This window comes from Oncorhynchus mykiss, chromosome 5, assembly GCF_057628025.1.
Source record: "Oncorhynchus mykiss isolate SJ-2025 chromosome 5, ASM5762802v1, whole genome shotgun sequence".
Lineage (NCBI taxonomy): Eukaryota > Metazoa > Chordata > Actinopteri > Salmoniformes > Salmonidae > Oncorhynchus > Oncorhynchus mykiss.
In genome coordinates this window covers 15,108,490-15,126,622 of record NC_143026.1, presented here as the reverse complement: position 1 = coordinate 15,126,622, position 18,133 = coordinate 15,108,490, and the positions used below count along the sequence as shown (strand labels likewise).

Below are 18,133 nucleotides of genomic sequence, written 5' to 3'. Positions count from 1 at the left end.
ATTACCCTGTCTGTGTGTAACTCTGTGGCTGCATTAATTCCTCAAACCGGGAAAGGTTCCAGTGAGTCACAGATCATCCCACTCTGTCTTTCAAAAACATTACATGTGACCTAGGCTGGTCTAGCGGTCTAAGCCCCTGCCTCCGCTGCAACATGGGTTTGACTCTGGTCCACTGCTATTTCAGTACACTCGTTCCTACATCTATCCAATAAACACAAAATATGAGGAGTGGAACTGCATCATCACAAAAAAAACAATGTTGAAATGTAACATTTTATTCAGTTGTACAATGTTATAAATGAACAGTTGTTTTGTTTTAATGTGTCAGATTATCCAGTGCTTATTTTTTATCAGTTTAAACAAGCTGTTGTTAATTTTCTTCAAGTTCCATTCATACCATAATCATACAACAGCATATTGGTAACACTGACAGGAGGAATGGTTGAGGGGTTCAGGGAGAGATGGCGACCCACACAGGGGTAAAGGGAGATCAGGGAGGAAAGGAAACCACAGGTCTGAACTTATTACATACAACTACACCCATTTCAAAACATCTACAAATTCAAAAAGACAAACATTAAGACCTGATAGCTAGTAAAACACACCCGAAACTCGACAAACATCAGCAACCAGAGTGGATAAACAAAAACAACAATGACACGCAAACATCAACAACGGATCAACCCACTGAGAGAGCAACTCAATACTTTGATTTGCATTAACCTTTGTTAGTTTAATAAAGTTACCATGGTTTTGTCTTTTTCCTCACAAATAGGGCAAGATGGGGGAACACTCGTAAAAAAGTCAAACAGTGATACCTAAGAAATAAAAGCCACGTCAATAGAATACGTACATAAACAGAATGCAACCAGTCAGAAAACATAAGAACTGAAATTCAACTATTCCTCTCGTCTTTCATCACCTGTTTATGACTCAGCCAATATGAGTCACCTTCTGTTAGCAAACTGTACAGCAGTCTCTTTCTTTCAAGATTCATTTTTTATGTTGTTATAGCCAATGGCTAATAACACCTTGGAGAGATAAATATTTGCGTCACTCTGGATGATGTTTGCATTACAGGCCTACAGCTGGGGGATTTTACAGCCGGTTTTACTTTTTTCCCCATGGCTTTGAAATGTCAAAGTAATGGTGACTAACTATGACTAAATTAGCTTGGCTGAAAAACGAAATAAAACAAGAAGGACCTTTCCTCTATATATTGAGAGTCTATTATATACACTATATACCCAGATATGCCACCTTATTCGAGCGGCTCCTGTCATTTCTCAATGAGAAAGAAAGATAGAGCGTGCAAGGTGGATGGATTCCAAATAGCTAGTGGGAAAAGAGCAACTATAGAGCTAGAATATAGACTATTCACTATTTTTACGACTGTTCCCCTTCTGATGCGCTATATATCAACTCATTTAGCTTTTGAATCCTTTTGCATATGCGTTTGAATTGGCCAGAGACCAAAGTAAGTGTGTTGCGCACCATGAGACAGCAGAGGCTGCTGAGGGGAAGACGGCTCATAAAAATGGTTGGAATGGAGTAAATGGAATGGCATCTTTCCATGTTTGATACCATTCTACTTATTCCACTCCAGCCATTACCACAAGCCCGTCCTCCTCAGTTAAGGTGCCACCAACCTCCTGTGCCATGAGACCATAGGGTAGAGGCATGTGTGCGTGTGTGTGTGTGAGCGTGCGTTTGAGGAGGTGTGTGTACGTGTGTGTGTCCCTACGTGGGTCCATCTAGCTCAGCAACTCCAGGTAGGTGACAGGCACCTTGCCCTTCTGGTTGCCCCGCTCTCCCACGAGCCAGTCTGGGTCCATGCCTGGCACTGTGTAGACAGTGATGAGCTGAAACAGAGCGGGCATCACATCAGAGGGATAATACTACAAAGTAGAATCAAGTAGTTAGCCAGCTAACTTGCCTAAATATTCTGAAATAACTTTTTTATTACCTAGCTTGATAAGCTTGAAAATGGCGTGGTCTAATTGACTCACAAACCAAAAACACCCGTTTATAGACCTTTATTTATTTATTTAAAAAATATATATTTTTACCCCTTTTTTCTCCCCAATTGGTAGTAGTTACAGTCTTGCCTCATCGCTGCAACTCCCATACGGACTCGGGAGAGGCGAAGGTCGAGAGCCATGCGTCCTCCGAAACACAACCCGGAAGCCAGCCACACCAATGTGTCGGAGGAAACACCGTACACCTGGCGACCTGGTCAGCGTGCACTGCGCCCGGCCCGCCACAGGAGTCAATAGTGCGCGATGAGACAAGGATATCCCTACCGGCCAAACCGTCCCTAACAACGCTGGGCCAATTGTACGCCACCCCATGGGCCTCCCGGTCGCAGCCGGCTGCGACAGAGCCTAGGCTCGAACCCAGAATCTCTGGTGGCACAGCTAGCACTGCGATGCAGTGCCTTAGACCACTGCGTGAACCTGCTTTGTAGTATAACCCTCAGGCCTGGGCAAGGCCTCATGTGCACACACTTACAACAAATCACTCACCAACACACAACTCCTTAGATATCATATGCTACAGAGATCGACAGGGCTGTAACGAGATCAGGGTTTTCATATGTTCTTATAGAATTTGAATCACATTCATTTGTTTTCTGAAACAATTCAATTTTCATTAAAAGGGCAATCAGCAGTTCGAACAATAACAAAGAGAACACCCCACCACTGTTTTGGTAAACAGCTGAGGGATGGGGCTGGAGAAATGGAACCACTCCCAAACTCATGGACAGAGCTATAGATACAAGGACAGACCATCCATGATATAACAATTATAGTTTTAACTAGGATTTAAGGCTATAGTGTTTGTTTACAAAATAGCAAAACAAGCTTATATTTTAGGTTCTGATGAGCAGGCTCATTAGGCATCGATAAGTGATATTCTTCAAGAATCAATGGGTATAGAGTACCAGTCAAAAGTGTGGACACACTCATTCCTGGGTTTTTCTTTATTTGTACTATTTTCTACATTGTAGAATAATAGTGAGTAGATCAAAATGATGAAATAACACCTATGTAATCATGTAGTAACTAAAAAAATTGTTACATCAAAATATATTTTATATTTGAGATTCTTCAAAGTAGCCACCCTTTGCCTTGATGACAGCTTTGCACTCTTGGCATTGTGTTTGTTTACAGTGAGCTTCAACAGTGAGCTATAACTAGCGGCAATATTTCTACAGTCCCCACTTTGCCATACCCTAGGGTTTAGCTGAACCGACGCCAATTTTTAACAACAGTCTGAGTGCACTGAACGATACAGATGCACTGTAACCATGTGCCACTGTAACCATGTGCCAATGTACAGTTGAAGTCAGAAGTTTACATACACTAAGGTTGGAGTCATTAAAACTCATTTTTGGCCAGGTCGCAATTGTAAATGAGAACTTGTTCTCAACTTGCCTACCTGGTTAAATAAAGGTAAAATAAAAAATAAATAAAAATTTTTCAACCACTCCAAACATTTCTTGTTAACAAACTACAGTTTTGGCAAGTCGGTTAGGACATCTACTTTGTGCATGACAAGTAATTTCTCCAACAATTGTTTACAGACAAATTATTTCACTTACAATTCACTGTATCACAATTCCAGTGGGTCAGAAGTTTACATACACTAAGTTGACTGTGCCTTTAATAAACAGCTTGGAAAATTCCAGAAAATGATATCATGGCTTTAGAAGCTTCTGATAGGCTAATTGACATAATTTGAGTCAATTGGAGGTGTACCTGCGGATGTATTTCAAGGCCTACCTTCAAACTCAGTGCATCTTTGCTCGACATCATCGGAAAATCAAAAGAAATCAGCCAAGACATCAGAAAAAAAATTGTAGACCTCCACAGTTCTCGTTCATCCTTGAGAGAAATTTCCAAATGCCTGAAGGTACCACGTTCATCTGTACAAACAACAGTACCAAAGTATAAACACCATTGGACCACGCAGCCGTCATAGCACTCAAGAAGGAGACGCATTCGGTCTCCTAGAGATGAACGTACTTTGGTGCGAAAAGTGCAAATCAATCCCAGAAAAACAGCAAAGGACCTTGTGAAGATGCGGGAGGAAACAGGTACAAAAGTATCTATCCACAGTAAAACGAGTCCTATATCAACATAACCTGAAAGGCCACTCAGCAAGGAAGAAGCCACTGCTCCAAAACCGCCATAAAAAAGCCAGACTACGGTTTGCAACTGCACATGGGGACAAAGATCATACTTTTTGGAGAAATGTCCTCTGGTCTGATGAAACAAAAATCGAACTGTTTGGACATAATGACCATCGTTATGTTTGGAGGAAAAAGGGGGAGGCTTGCAAGCCGAAGAACACCATCCCAACTGTGAAGCACAGGGGTGGCAGCATCATGTTGTGGGGGTGCTTTGCTGCAGGAGCGACTGGTGCACTTCACAAAATAGATGGCTTCATGAGGGAGGAAAATTACATGGATATATTGAAGCAACATCTCAAGACATCTGTCAGGAAGTTAAAGCTTGGTCGCAAATGGGTCTTCCAAATGGACAATGACCCCTAGCATACTTCCAAAGTTGTGGCAAAATGGCTTAAGGACAACAAAGTCAAGGTACTGGACTGGCCATGACAAAGCCCTGACCTCAATCCCATAGAAAATGTGTGGGCAGAACTGAAAAAGCATGTGTGAGCAAGGAGGCCTACAAACCTGACTTCGTTACACCAGCTCTGTCTGGAGGAATGGGCCAAAATTCACCCAACTTATTGTGGGAAGCTTGTGGAAGGCTACCCAACACATTTGACCCAAGTTAAAAAATGTAAAGGCAATGATGCTACCAAATACTAATTGAGTGTATGTAAACTTCTGACCCACTAGGAATGTGATGAAAGAAATGCAAGCTGAAATAAAATCAATCTCTGCTATTATTCTGACATTTCACATTCTTAAAATAAAATGGTGATCCTAACTGACCTAAGATAGGGAATTTTTACTAGGATTAAATGTCAGGAATTGTGAAAAATGGAGTTTAAATGTATTTGGCTAAGGTGTATGCAAACATCCGACTTCAACTCTATCATCTGAGCGACACTAGTGCTCTCAAATCAAACCTCCATGAGCATTCCACAGGTCATGTTTATAAGTGAGTGTATTTTTTTTCATCAATATTAGGAAAAGTTTAATGACACCTGAGAGATTCTCAAGGCACACCGGTTGAAAACCACTGCACTACAGAGAGTAAGACTGTCCCAGACCCCCAAAAAATCTGGGTCGACCAAGAGTCATCTGTTCGATTGGTCGACTTTTGTATTTTTCCATATATAAACACATCCTATGTGTTTTAATCAAATCAACTATATGCACTGAGCTTGTCTGATGCTTTAAGCGCACCGTTTGATAAAATAATCAACACACAAATGACGATCTCTCTCTCTCTCTCTCTCTCTCTCTCTCTCTCTCTCTCTCTCTCTCTCTCTCTCTCTCTCTCTCTCTCTCTCTCTCTCTCTCTCTCTCTCTCTCTCTCTCTCTCTCTCTCTCTCTCTCTCTCTCTCTCTCTCTCTCTCTCTCTCTCTCTCTCTCTCTCTCTCTCTCTCTCTCTCTCTCTCTCTCTCTCTCTCTCTCTCTCTCTCTCTCTCTCTCTCTCTCTCTCTCTCTCTCTCTCTCTCTCTCTCTCTCTCTCTCTCTCTGTGTGTGTGTGGAGTTCAGCTGTTGGAAGTCCCGCTCATCGCTCACTGCACTGTCAGTCACCACTCGTATCACTTGACACTTATTTTTGGTAAATGGCTTCTGCTATGTGATGTCCTTGTATGTGCTCACAGCTCAACAAAATCATGTGGCCTTTATATTTTCCGTCAATGAAACTAGCGACAACCCCCAGGAAACTGTGTCCCCTTCTGCTAGTCCAAATGTCAGTGGACACAACGAAACCACCACCTAGTTGCAATAGGTCTCTCAGCTTGGCTTCCATTTCTTACAGGGCATAGGGCATGGGGGTGTCTCGGAACATACTATAGCAAGGTGGTGTGTAGCCTGGTTGAGCTGCACTTGCAAAGTACCACTTCCCTTCCCATTCTCCCTTAGTTAGGGGCTCATTTTTTAAGTTACCTTGATTTTGCACCTGTGTGTTTTATCAGTTTCTATATGAAAATATTTAGCGACACTCCATGACAAATCTAATTTTATTTGTGACATGCACCGAATACAAGTGTAGACTTTACCGTGAAATGCTTACTTACAAGCCCTTAACCAACAGTGCAGTTCAAGAAGAAGAAAATATTTACCAAGTAGACTAAAATAAAAAGTAATAATAAAAAGTAACATAAGAAGAATAACTAGGCTATATACAGGGGGCACCGGTACCGAGTCAGTGTGCGGGAACAAGGGGCTAGAGCAGCGCAGAAGTAGACTAGAAATGCATGCTGGGCCAGTCATGCCCTGCTGCAGCGACCACCGCAGAACATCAACAGAGAGCTAGGAGAAGTGTTGAAATCACAACAATATTCAAAATGCATTACTGAATGAAATGTTCATTCAACCCTCCCTCTGTAGCCCACCATGGGGGAGTATGGGAGAGGTTGATCCGACTGGTGAAAAATATCCTCTATTCCAAAAAAATATCCACTAGTCCTTAAAAAGCAAGTAGTGGATGATGAGGCTTTGCAGACAGCCTTGTGTGAAGTTGAGGCGATCATGAACGACAGACCAATCACAACTGTAACAAATGACCCTAATGATCTAGAACTCCTGACTCCGAACCATCTGCTTCATCTGAATGCAAAGCCAGTCCTGCCACAAGGACTATTCCAGAAAGGAGACATACTTACTGAGGAGATGGAAACAAGTACAATATATCACTGACCTCTTCTGGAAGAGATGGATAAGGGAGCATCTTCCACTTATGCAGGAGCGGAACAAGTGGAACAAAACTAAGAGAAACTTGTTCTCATTGTGGATGACATGGTCCCAAGGAACTCTTGGCTGATGGGGCGTGTGGTGGAAGTTTTGCCAGGGGCCAAAGGTCTTGTCCGGAGCGTCATGGATAAGACCAAGACCAACATCTTACAGAGACCTATCAATAAACTCTATCTGCTCCTGGAGGAAGCTGAGTGAAACACACACACAGAGCTCCATCTTTGAATCACGTGCACCTCGGATTGTCAGATGTCGTACTCTAACATTTTGAGACGTCAAACTCTTGACATTGACACAACACTTGAACACTTCAAATCTGGGACTGAGATCACATGTCCTATATGGGACCATTTGTTTATAGCTATGAACCGTAATACTGCTCTGGTATAGTATGTCTTGTGTATTGGCTGTATTTTTGAATATTAAGTAATTGTTATGCATTTCACTGAAGTTAACAATTAGGGGCTGGTATGTTAGAGCCGATTTAGACATTTGTATAAAAGACAGAACATGCAGAGCTCCATGTATGTGTGTGTAAATATATGAAATATGAATGTATGTGATGAAATACTAGATGAGGAACAGCCAGACTCAGCAAGCAAGGTGAGGTTGATGAAGACAGTAAACTGTCAAAAGTCATACACCATGGCAAGACTGAGCACAGCAACAAGACACAAGGTCGTTATACTGTATCAGCAAGGTCTCTCCCAGGCAGAAATTTCAAGGCAGACAGGGATTTCCTGATGTGCACTCCAAGCTCTTTTGAAGAATCCCAAAGAAACAGTTAACGTTTGTGACCGTAGACACAGTGGTCGGCCAAGGAAACTTACTGCAGTAGATGAAAGACACATCATGCTCACTTGCCTTTTCAATCGGAAGATGTCCAGCAGTGCCATCAGCTCAGAATTGGCAGAAAACAGTGGGACCCTGGTATATCCATCTACTGTCCGGAGAAGTCTGGTCAGTAGTGGCCTTAATGGAAGACTCGCGGCCAAAAAGCCATACCTCCTATATGTCAACGAGGCCAAGCGACTCAACTATGCACAAAAACACAGGAACTGGGGTGCAGAAAAATGGAAGCAGGTGCTCTGGACTAATGAGTCAAAATTGAATTATTTGGCTGTAGCAGAAGGCAGTTTGTTTGCCGAAGGGCTGGAGAGCGGTACACAAATGAGTGTCTGCGGGCAACAGTGAAGCATGGTGGAGGTTCAACAGTGAAGCATGGTGGAGGTTCAACAGTGAATGGTGGAGGTTCCTTGAAAGTTTGGGGCTGCATTTCTGCAAATGGAGTTGGGGATTTAGTCAGAATTAATGGTCTCCTCAATGCTGAGAAGTACAGGCAGATACTTATTCATCATGCAATGCTATCAGGGAGGCATCTGAGTGGCCTCAAATTTATTCTGCAGCATGACAACGACCCCAAACATACAGCGAAAGTCATTAAGCACTCACTTTGCATTTAGTTAATTTTTAAATATTATCAATTAACATGTCTATTTTTGAAAGCATTCCTACTTTACAGCATTTTTTCACACCTGCCTAAAACTTTTGCACAGTACTGTATATGAATGATTTATAAAGCCAGGAACATTTAACAGTTAAGCTATTGATTATAGACCTAAAATTGGAGTTTCCTTTCTCCTCACCTTTCTTAAACAATAAAGCAATGGCAGTTTTCTCGTCTCCTCATTCTGCTGCTGCCTCCACTGCATTGTTCTTAACACCAATATGCTGGTTAACTTTACTATTATGCACATAGCAACGTAGTCTAGGAAAAGGTGCCAATTCAACAGCGCACTGATGTATTTCAGATCCGCGGACAGCAACCACTATCCAACACGCGAGAAAGCACATTTGTTATAAAATAAAATCATTTTTATTAGTATTGCACAATGTAATAACCTCAGCAAAAAAAGAAACGTTCCTTTTTCAGGACCCTGTCTTTCAAAGATAATTCGTAAAAATCCAAATAACTTCACAGATCTTCATTGTAAAGGGTTTAAACACTGTTTTCCATGCTTGTTCAATGAACCATAAACAATTAAGGAACATGCAGCTGTGGAATGGTCGTTAAGACACTAACAGCTTACAGACGGTAGGCAATTAAGGTCACAGTTATGAAAACTTAGGACACTAAAGAGGCCTTTCTAATGACTCTGAAAAACACCAAAAGAAAGATGCCCAGGGTCCCTGCTCATCTGCGTGAACATGCCTTAGGCATGTTGCAAGGAGGCATGAGGACTGCAGATGTGCCCAAGGCAATAAATTGCAATGTCTGTACAGTGAGACGCCTAAGACAGCGCTACAGGGAGACAGGACGGACAGCTGATTGTCCTCGCAGTGGCAAACTACATGTAACAACACCTGCACAGGATTGGTAAATCCGAACATCACACCTGCAGGACAGGTACAGGATGGCAACAACAACTGCCTGAGTTACACCAGGAATGCACAATCACTCCATCAGTGCTCAGACTGTTCGCAATAGGCTGAGAGAGGCTGGACTGAGGGCTTGTAGGTCTTGTTGTAAGGCAGGTCCTCACCAGACATCACTGGCAACAACTGCTAGAATCCTGACTAGAACCCCAAAATTTGATCATATTACTCTAGTGCTAGCCTCCCTACACTGGCTTCCTGTCAAGGCAAGGGCTGATTTCAAGGTTTTACTGCTAACCTACAAAGCATTACATGGGCTTGCTCCTACCTATCTCTCTGATTTGGTCCTGCCGTACATACCTACACGTACGCTACGGTCACAAGACGCAGGCCTCCTAATTGTCCCTAGAATTTCTAAGCAAACAGCTGGAGGCAGAGCTTTCTCCTATAGAGCTCCATTTTTATGGAATGGTCTGCCTACTCATGTGAGAGACGCAAACTCGGTCTCAACTTTTAAGTCTTTACTGAAGACTCATCTCTTCAGTGGGTCATATGATTGAGTGTAGTCTGGCCCAGGAGTGTGAAGGTGAACGGAAAGGCTCTGGAGCAACGAACCGCCCTTGCTGTCTCTGCCTGGCCGGTTCCCCTCTTTCCACTGGGATTCTCTGCCTCTAACCCTATTACAGGGGCTGAGTCACTGGCTTACTAGGGCTCTTTCATACCGTCCCAAGGAGGGGCTGTGCTTTGGCAAAGTGGGTGGGGTTATATCCTTCCTGTTTGGCCCTGTCCGGGGCTGTCAATGGATGGGGCCACAGTGTCTCCTGACCACTCCTGTCTCAGCCTCCAGTATTTATGCTGCAGTAGTTTATGTGTCGGGGGCTAGGGTCAGTTTGTTATATCTGGAGTACTTCTCCTGTCCTATCCAGTGTCCTGTGTGAATTTAAGTATGCTCTCTCTAATTTTCTCTTTCTCTCTCTCTCGGAGGACCTGAGCCCTCGGTCCTCTACCTGACATGATGACTCCTTGCTGTTCCCAGTCCACCTGGCCGTGCTGCTGCTCCAGTTTCAACTGTTCTGCCTGTGATTATTATTATTTGACCATGCTGGTCATTTATGAACATTTGAACATCTTGGCCATGTTCTGTTATAATCTCTACCCGGCACAGCCAGAAGAGGACTGGCCACCCCACATAGCCTGGTTCCTCTCTAGGTTTCTTCCTAGGTTTTGGCCTTTCTATGGAGTTTTTCCTAGCCATCGTGCTTCTACACCTGCATTGCTTGCTGTTTGGGGTTTTAGGCTGGGTTTCTGTACAGCACTTTGAGATATCAGCTGATGTACGAAGGGCTATATAAATAAATTTGATTTGAACAACGTTGCCTATGGGCACAAACCCACCGTCACTGGACCAGACAGGACTGGTAAAAAGTGCTCTTCACTGACGAGTTGCGGCTTTGTCTCACCAGGGGTGATGGTCGGATTCGCGTTTATCGTCGAAGGAATGAGCATTACACAGAGGCCTGTACTCTGGAGCGGGATCGATTTGGAGGTGGAGGGTCCGCCATGGTCTGGGGCGGTGTGTCACAGCATCATCGGACTGAACTTGTTGTCATTGCAGGCAATCTCAACGCTGTACGTTACAGGGAAGACATCCTCCTCCCTCATGTGGTACCCTTCCTGCAGGCTCATCCTGACATGACCCTCCAGCATGACAATGCCACCAGCCATACTGCTCGTTCTGTGCGTGATTTCCTGCAAGACAGGAATGTCAGTGTTCTGCCGTGGCCAGCGAAGAGCCCGGATCGCAATCCCATTGAGCACGTCTGGGACCTGCTGGACTGGAGGGTGAGGGCTAGGGCCATTCCCCCCAGAAATGTCCGGGAACTTGAAGGTGCCTTGGTAGAAGAGTGGGGTAACATCTCACAGCAAGAACTGGCCAATCTGGTGCAGTCCATGAAGAGTTTATAACCATATACAATTTCAGTTGCACATCTTAGAGTGATGGACTGTGCCATCCCCAAGACCTCCACAATGGATTAGTCCACTCAGACAGGCGCGAATCAGAAACTTTAGTTTTTTTGCTACTGCTCGACTAAAGAAATGTCATTCGACCAACAGCCTATCGAACAAACAATTGCCCAGCCAACTAAATGGGTCAGCCCTAAAAGAGAGACAGAGGCTAACTTGTTTAAAATGTCCCAGATTATGGGATGCAGTTTGTAACATGCCATTACCAATTGGCATTTTGTAGACAAAAGATTGCAATGTTTGTATTTTGTGGCACAGAATTGATATTTTTTTACATAATACAGCATGTTCCAAATGGTTCCCCATAGCAGATGTGGTGAACCATGGCTGCTCCTACCTCGTCGGCCAGTAAGGAGAGCTCACTAGTGTCGTGGGCGTCGTAGTCATACAGGACCTTGGCCTTGCGGTGGCCTGTGGAAGGCTGCTGCACATCCTGGATTTTCAGCTGGCCAGAAGGCTCCCGAGCGATGCCAGGGGTGGAGGTGGAGGCCAGGCATGGGGGTGAGACTCCTGGCAGGGTGGCAGAGGAGACAGGGGAGGGGCATGTGGCAGAGGTGGAGGGGTTGGCGTTCGAGGCAAAAGAGTTTGGGTACCTGGGGTCAGGTTACGGGAGAGGGGAAGAAGAGGGGGTCATAAGTAATAAATTAGGGTGCTAAGGTGATAAAGGAATAATATTTCCCAAGCAAGTACATATTTAGAATGTACAATACCTCCAGAAAGTATTCATACCCCTTCACTTATTCCACAATTTGTTGTCTTACAGACTTTTTTTGTTTGTTTTTTGTTTTACCCATCTATACACAATACCCCATAATTGCAAAGTAACATTTTTTCGTTGTTGAAATCTTTGCAAATGTTTTGAAAATGAAATACAGAAATATCTAATTTACGTAAATATTCACCCCCCTGTGTAAATACTTTGTAGAAGCACCTTTGGCAGCGATTACAGCTGTGAGTCTTTCTGGGTAAATCTCTAAGAGCTTTCCAAACCTGGATTGTGCAACATTTGCCATTATTCTTAAACAAATTATTCAAGCTTTGTCAAATTGGTTGTAGATTGTTGCTAGACAACCATTTTTAGGTATTGCTATAGATTTTCAAGTGGATTTAAGTCAAAATTGTAACTCAGCTACTCAGGAACATTCACTATCTTCTTAGTAAGAAACTCCAGTGTAGATTTGTCCTTGTGTTTTAGATGATTGGCCTACTGAAAGGTCAATTCATCTCCCAGTGTCTGGTGGAAAGCAGACTGATCCAGGGTTTCCTCTAGGATTTTGACTGTGCTTAGCTCCATTCAATTTATTTTTTAACCTGAAAACCCCCAAGTCCTTAACGATTACAAGCATACCCACAACATGATGCAGCCACCACTATGCTTGAAAATAAGGAGAGTGGTACTCAGGAGGCTCCTCCTCAGTGAATTTCATACTATTTTAAACAGTGAAACATTAAAAGAAATTAGGCATTTTAGATAAAACTATGCTAAATATATTCACGTCACCAAATAATTGATTAAAACGCACTGATTTGTAATGAAGGTCATGTTATGTTGCCTAGCTGGCTATGATTATTCAACACTGGAACTCTTCCAAGTCAAGGTAACCTTTTGGTTTTATTAATTGATTGCCACCGGGGCCCGCCAGTGTAAATGCTGAACTGCTTGCTAACTAACTATACACTGTACTGCATGATTGTAACAGGTTTACTAACACGTTAGTTCTAGTAGCTATGTTGACTTAACCTTAGCTAATATTGCAACGATGTAGGCTGTGTGTAGCAGTTAGCCATTATGATATGAAAGTTTGGCCACAGACAGCTTATGTGTTGTGCACTGAAGTCCACAAGTGAATGGAAAAGGTGAGAGGAGAGCACGTAGATGCGAGTAGGAATTATCCAATGATCAAAGGGATCATGCTGTTTGTATGTGGCTGCTATGAAAGTGAACAGTGTTTGCGTGTGATCAGGGGTGTATTCACTCCCCCGATTCTGTTGAAAAACCTTTCTAAAATGGAAGCAAACATAACTGAATGTGTCCAATAGAAACTCTCGTTTGCAACTGTTGGACTAATGATTACACCCTAGATCAGCTAGATGCAGGCAATATTGTGCAAGGCGGTATTGAATGTGTCAATGTCTGTCACCTTGATTACAAAAATGTCTCTCGACTTGTGCATCTACATTGTAAACTTTCATTTATAGGCTAGGTTTCAGCAACCTCATAATGGGTTTAGGGAACATTTTTGTATCATGTATATCAAATCAAAAGTTTATTTTCACGTGCACCGAATACGACGTAGACCATACAGTGAAATGCTTACTCACAGGTCCTAACCAACAGTTCAATTTTTAAGTAAAAAAAAGGTATTAGGTGAACAATAGATAAGTAAAGAAATAAAAACAATAGTAAAAAGACAGTGAAAAATAACAGTAGCGAGGCTATATACAGTAGCGAGGCTATAACAGTAGCAAGGCTATATACAGGCACTGGTTAGTCGGCCTATTTGAGGTAGTATGTACATGTAGGTATGGTTAAAGTGACTATGCATATATGATAAACAGAGTAGCAGTAGCGTAAAAGAGGGGTTGGCAGGTGGCGGGACACAATGCAGATAATCCGGGTAGCCAAAGTGTGGGGGCACCGGTTAGTCAGGCTAATTGACGTAGTATGTACATGTAGGTATGGTTAAAGTGACTATGCATATATGATAAACAGAGTAGCAGCAGCGTAAAAGAGGGGATGGGGGGCAGGACAATGCAAATAGTCCGGGTAAACACTTGATTACCTGTTCAGGAGTCTTATGGCTTGGGGGTAAAAGCTGTTGAGAAGCCTTTTGGTCCTAGACTTGGAGCTCCGGTACCGCTTGCTATGCGGCAGTAGAGAGAGCAGTCTATGACTGGGATGGCTAGGGCCTTCCTCTGACACCGCCTGGTGTAGAGGTCCTGGATGGCAGGCAGCTTAGCCCCAGTGATGTACTGGGCCGTACTCACTACCCTCTGTAGTGCCTTGCAGTCGGAGGCCGAGCAGTTGCCATTCCAGGCGGTGATGCAACCAGATGCTCTCGATGTTGCAGCTGTAGAACCATTTGAGGATGAGAGGGGGAAATAGGCTTTGTCGTGCACTATTCACGACTGTCTTGGTGTGTTTGGACCATTCTAGTTTGTTGGTGATGTGGACATCAACCTGCTCCACTGCAGCCCCGTAGATGAGAATGGGGGCGTGCTCAGTCCTCCTTTTCCTGTATTCCACAATCATCTCCTTTGTCTTGATTACGTTGAGGGATAGGTTGTTATTCTGGCACCACCCAGCCAGGTCTCGGATCTCCCTACATGCTGTCTCGTCTGCAAACTTAATGATGGTGTTGGAGTCGTGCCTGGCCACGCAGTCGTGGGTGAAGAAGGAGTACAGGAGGGGACTGAGCACGCACCCCTGAGTGGCTCCAGTGTTGTCGATCTGCGTGGAGGATGTGTTGCAACCTACCCTTACCACCCGGGGGCGGTCTGTCAGGAAGTTCAGGATCCAGTTGCAAAGGGAGGTGTTTAGTCCCAGGATCCTTAGCTTAGTGATGAGCTTTGATGGTACTATGGTGTTGAACGCTGAGCTGTAGTCAATGAATAGCATTCTCACGTAGGTGTTATTTTTGTCCAGGTGGGAAAGGGCAGCGTGGAGTGCAATAGAGATTGTATCATCTGTGGATCTGTTTGGGCAGTATGCAAATTGGAGTGGCACTTCATGGCTACAAACATGAGTGCTATGGGTCGGTAGTGATTTAGGCAGGTTACCTTAGTGTTCTTGGGCACAGGGACTATGGTGGTCTGCTTGAAACATGTTGGTATTACATACTCAATCAGGGACATGTTGAAAATGTCAGTGAAGACACCTGCCAGTTGGTCAGCACATGCCAGGAGCACACGTCCTGGTAATCCGTCTGGCTCCGCGGCCTTGTGACTGTTGACCAGTTTAAAGGTCTTACTCACGTCAGCTACGGAGAGTGTGATCCCACAGTCATCCAGAACAGCTGATGCTCTCATGCATGTTTCAGTGTTACTTGCCTCGAAGCAAGCATAAAAGTGATTTAGCTCCTCTGGTAGGCTCGTGTCACTGGGCAACTCACGCTGTGCTTCCCTTTGTAGTCTGTAATAGTTTGCAAGCCCTGCCACATCCGACGAGCGTCAGAGCCGATGTAGTACGATTCAATCATAGCCCGGTATTGTCGCTTTGCCTGTTTGATGGTTTGTCAGAGGGCATAGCAGGATTTCTTATTAGCTTCCGGGTTAGAGTCCCGCACCTTGAAAGGAGCAGCTCTACCCTTTAGCTCAGTGCGAATGTTGCCTGTAATCCATGGTTTCTGGTTGGGGTATGTATGTACAGTCACTGTGGGGACGACGTCCTCGATGCACTTATTGATAAAGCCAGTGACTGATGTGGTGTACTCCTCAATGCCATGGGAAGAATCCCAGAACATGTTCCAGTCTGTGATAGCAAAACAGTCCTGTGGTTTAGCCTCTGCTTCATCTGACCACTTTTTTTTTTAATAGACCGAGTCACTGGTGCTTACTGCTTTAACTTTTGATTGTAAGCAGGAATCAGGAGGATATAATTGTGGTCAGATTGACCAAATGAAGGGCGAGGGAGAGCTTTGTATGTGTCTCTTTGTGTGGATTACTGGTGATCAAGAATGTTTTTCCTTCTGGTTGCGCATTTAACATGTTGATAGAAGGTTAGGTAAAACTGATTTAAAAATCCCCAGCCACTAGGAGCGCCGCCTCTGGGTAAGTGGGTTCCTGTTTGCTTATTTCCATATACAGCCGAGTGCGGTCTTAGTGCCAGCATCCGTCTGTGGTGGTAAATAAACAGCCATGAAAAGTACAGATGAAAACTCTTGGCAAATAGTGTGGTCAACTACTTATCATAAATACTCTACTTCAGGCGAGCAAAATCTAGAGACTTCCTTAGATTTCGTGCACCAGCTGTTGTTCACAAATATGCAGACCACCCCCCTCGTCTTACCAGAGTGTGCTGTTCCATCTTGCCGGTGCAGCGTATATCCCACTAGCTGAATATTCATGTCATCATTCAGTCACGATTCCATGAAACATAAGATGTTACAGTTTCTGATGTCACGTTGGTAGGATATTCGTGATTGTACCTCGTCTAATTTATTGTCCAAGTAATAATGACGGTAATGGCAGCTTTCCCACTAGCCGTCTGCGGATCCTTACGAGGCACCCCGCTCTGTGTCCTCTGTATCTGCGTCTCTAACTCTTGCCAATGACAGGGATGTTGGCCTTGTCGGGTGTTTGAAGTACATTCTGTGTGTCCTGCTTGTTGAAGAAAAAAATCTTTGTCTAATCCGAGGTGAGTGATCGCTGTCCTGATATAAGCTCTTTTTTGCCATAAGATACAGTGGCAGAAACATTTTGTACAAAATAAGTTACAAATAACGCAAAAAAAAATACACCAAATAGCACAATTTTTACAGGTAGTAGCCTAAACCTATAGATGTTACATTGATCTGGGTGAATGGAATATGAATGAACATGATTCAATATGTTGTAATAGAAATAAGGCCGTGCTCATTAAAAAAATGATCGTTCTCCCTTATCTTAAAACGGCACCGACCGCCACTGGTACTTAGTAAAGTGTTGTATTGGATTTGCCCGAAACATAACACTTTGTATTCAGGACAAAAAGTTAATTGATTTGCCACATTTTTTGCATTATTAATTTAGTGCCTTGTTGCAAACAGGATGCATGTTTTGGAATATTTTTATTCTGAATAGGCTTCCTTCTTTTACCACTGTTAATTAGGTTAGTATTGTGGAGTAACTACAATGGTGTTGAGCCATCCTCAGTTTTCTCCTATCACAGTCATTGAACACTAACTGTTTTAAAGTCACCATTGTCCTCATGGGTAAATTCCTGAGCAGTTTCCTTCCTCTCCGGCAACGGAGATAGGAAAGACGGCTATATCTTTTTCTAGCCAGAAGCTAGCCAGTTTACTCGAAAAGCTATCGCCAGTTTTGTACAACGCGACTCAGACCAGAACATACCGGACCCATTTTTCTCTTCATATCCCCGGATTTCAACCCCAAGCTCTGGACATTTACACCTGGATCTCGCAGCTAGCTAGCTGCCATCCGTGTGACTATTGGCTTACGTCGATCCCGGAGCAAACATAAATTATTCCGGAACTAGCCAGCTGAAGAGTTCCATCAGCCACTCCTGGGCTACAATCACCTATCCAGACCCGTTTTACTGCCCATGCAGAGCCCCACTGGGCCTTCACGACTGGACTACCGACGTTAACTGCCCGAGGGTGTTATCCAACTGGCCCCTCCGTCGCGACGTTACCTGAACGCCCATCTGCGGCCCGCTAATCGTTAGCTGTCTTATCGGCTGCTATCTGAATTGGTCTATCGGACAAAAATCTCTGAAACTGGAAACACTTATCTCCCTCACTAGCTTTAAGCACCAGCTGTCAGAGCAGCTCACAGATCCCTGCACCTGTACATAACCCATCTATAATTTAGCCCAAACTACCTTTCCCCCTACTGTATTTATTTATTTTGCACCCCATTATTTCTCTCTACTTTGCACATTCTTCCACTGCAAATCTACCATTCAAGTGTTTTACTTGCTATATTGTATTTACTTTGCCACCATGGTCTTTTTTTTGCCTTTACCTCCCTTATCTCACCTCATTTGCTCACATCGTATATAGACTTGTTTATACTGTATTATTGACTGTATGTTTGTTTTACTCCATGTGTAACTCTGTGTTGTTGTATGTGTCGAACTGCTTTCCTTTATCGTGGCCAGGTCGCAAT

General features: G+C 43.7%; 1 protein-coding gene across 10 annotated transcripts in view; it reads right to left on the bottom strand.

Annotated features, from left to right (window-relative positions):
• Positions 1 to 255: 255 nt before the first annotated feature.
• sh3glb2b (SH3-domain GRB2-like endophilin B2b) overlaps positions 256 to 18,133 on the bottom strand; it is a 51,680-nt gene continuing 33,802 nt past the window's right edge. For all 10 annotated transcript variants that reach the window (XM_021601841.3, XM_036976869.2, XM_090233839.1 and 7 more), the window contains 2 exons: positions 11,643 to 11,898; positions 256 to 1,862 (listed from right to left, as the gene is read on the bottom strand). In XM_021601841.3, the coding sequence (XP_021457516.2) occupies positions 1,755 to 1,862; positions 11,643 to 11,898 (364 nt within the window). In that variant the 3' untranslated portion in view covers positions 256 to 1,754. The remainder of the gene's footprint in view (positions 1,863 to 11,642; positions 11,899 to 18,133) is intronic.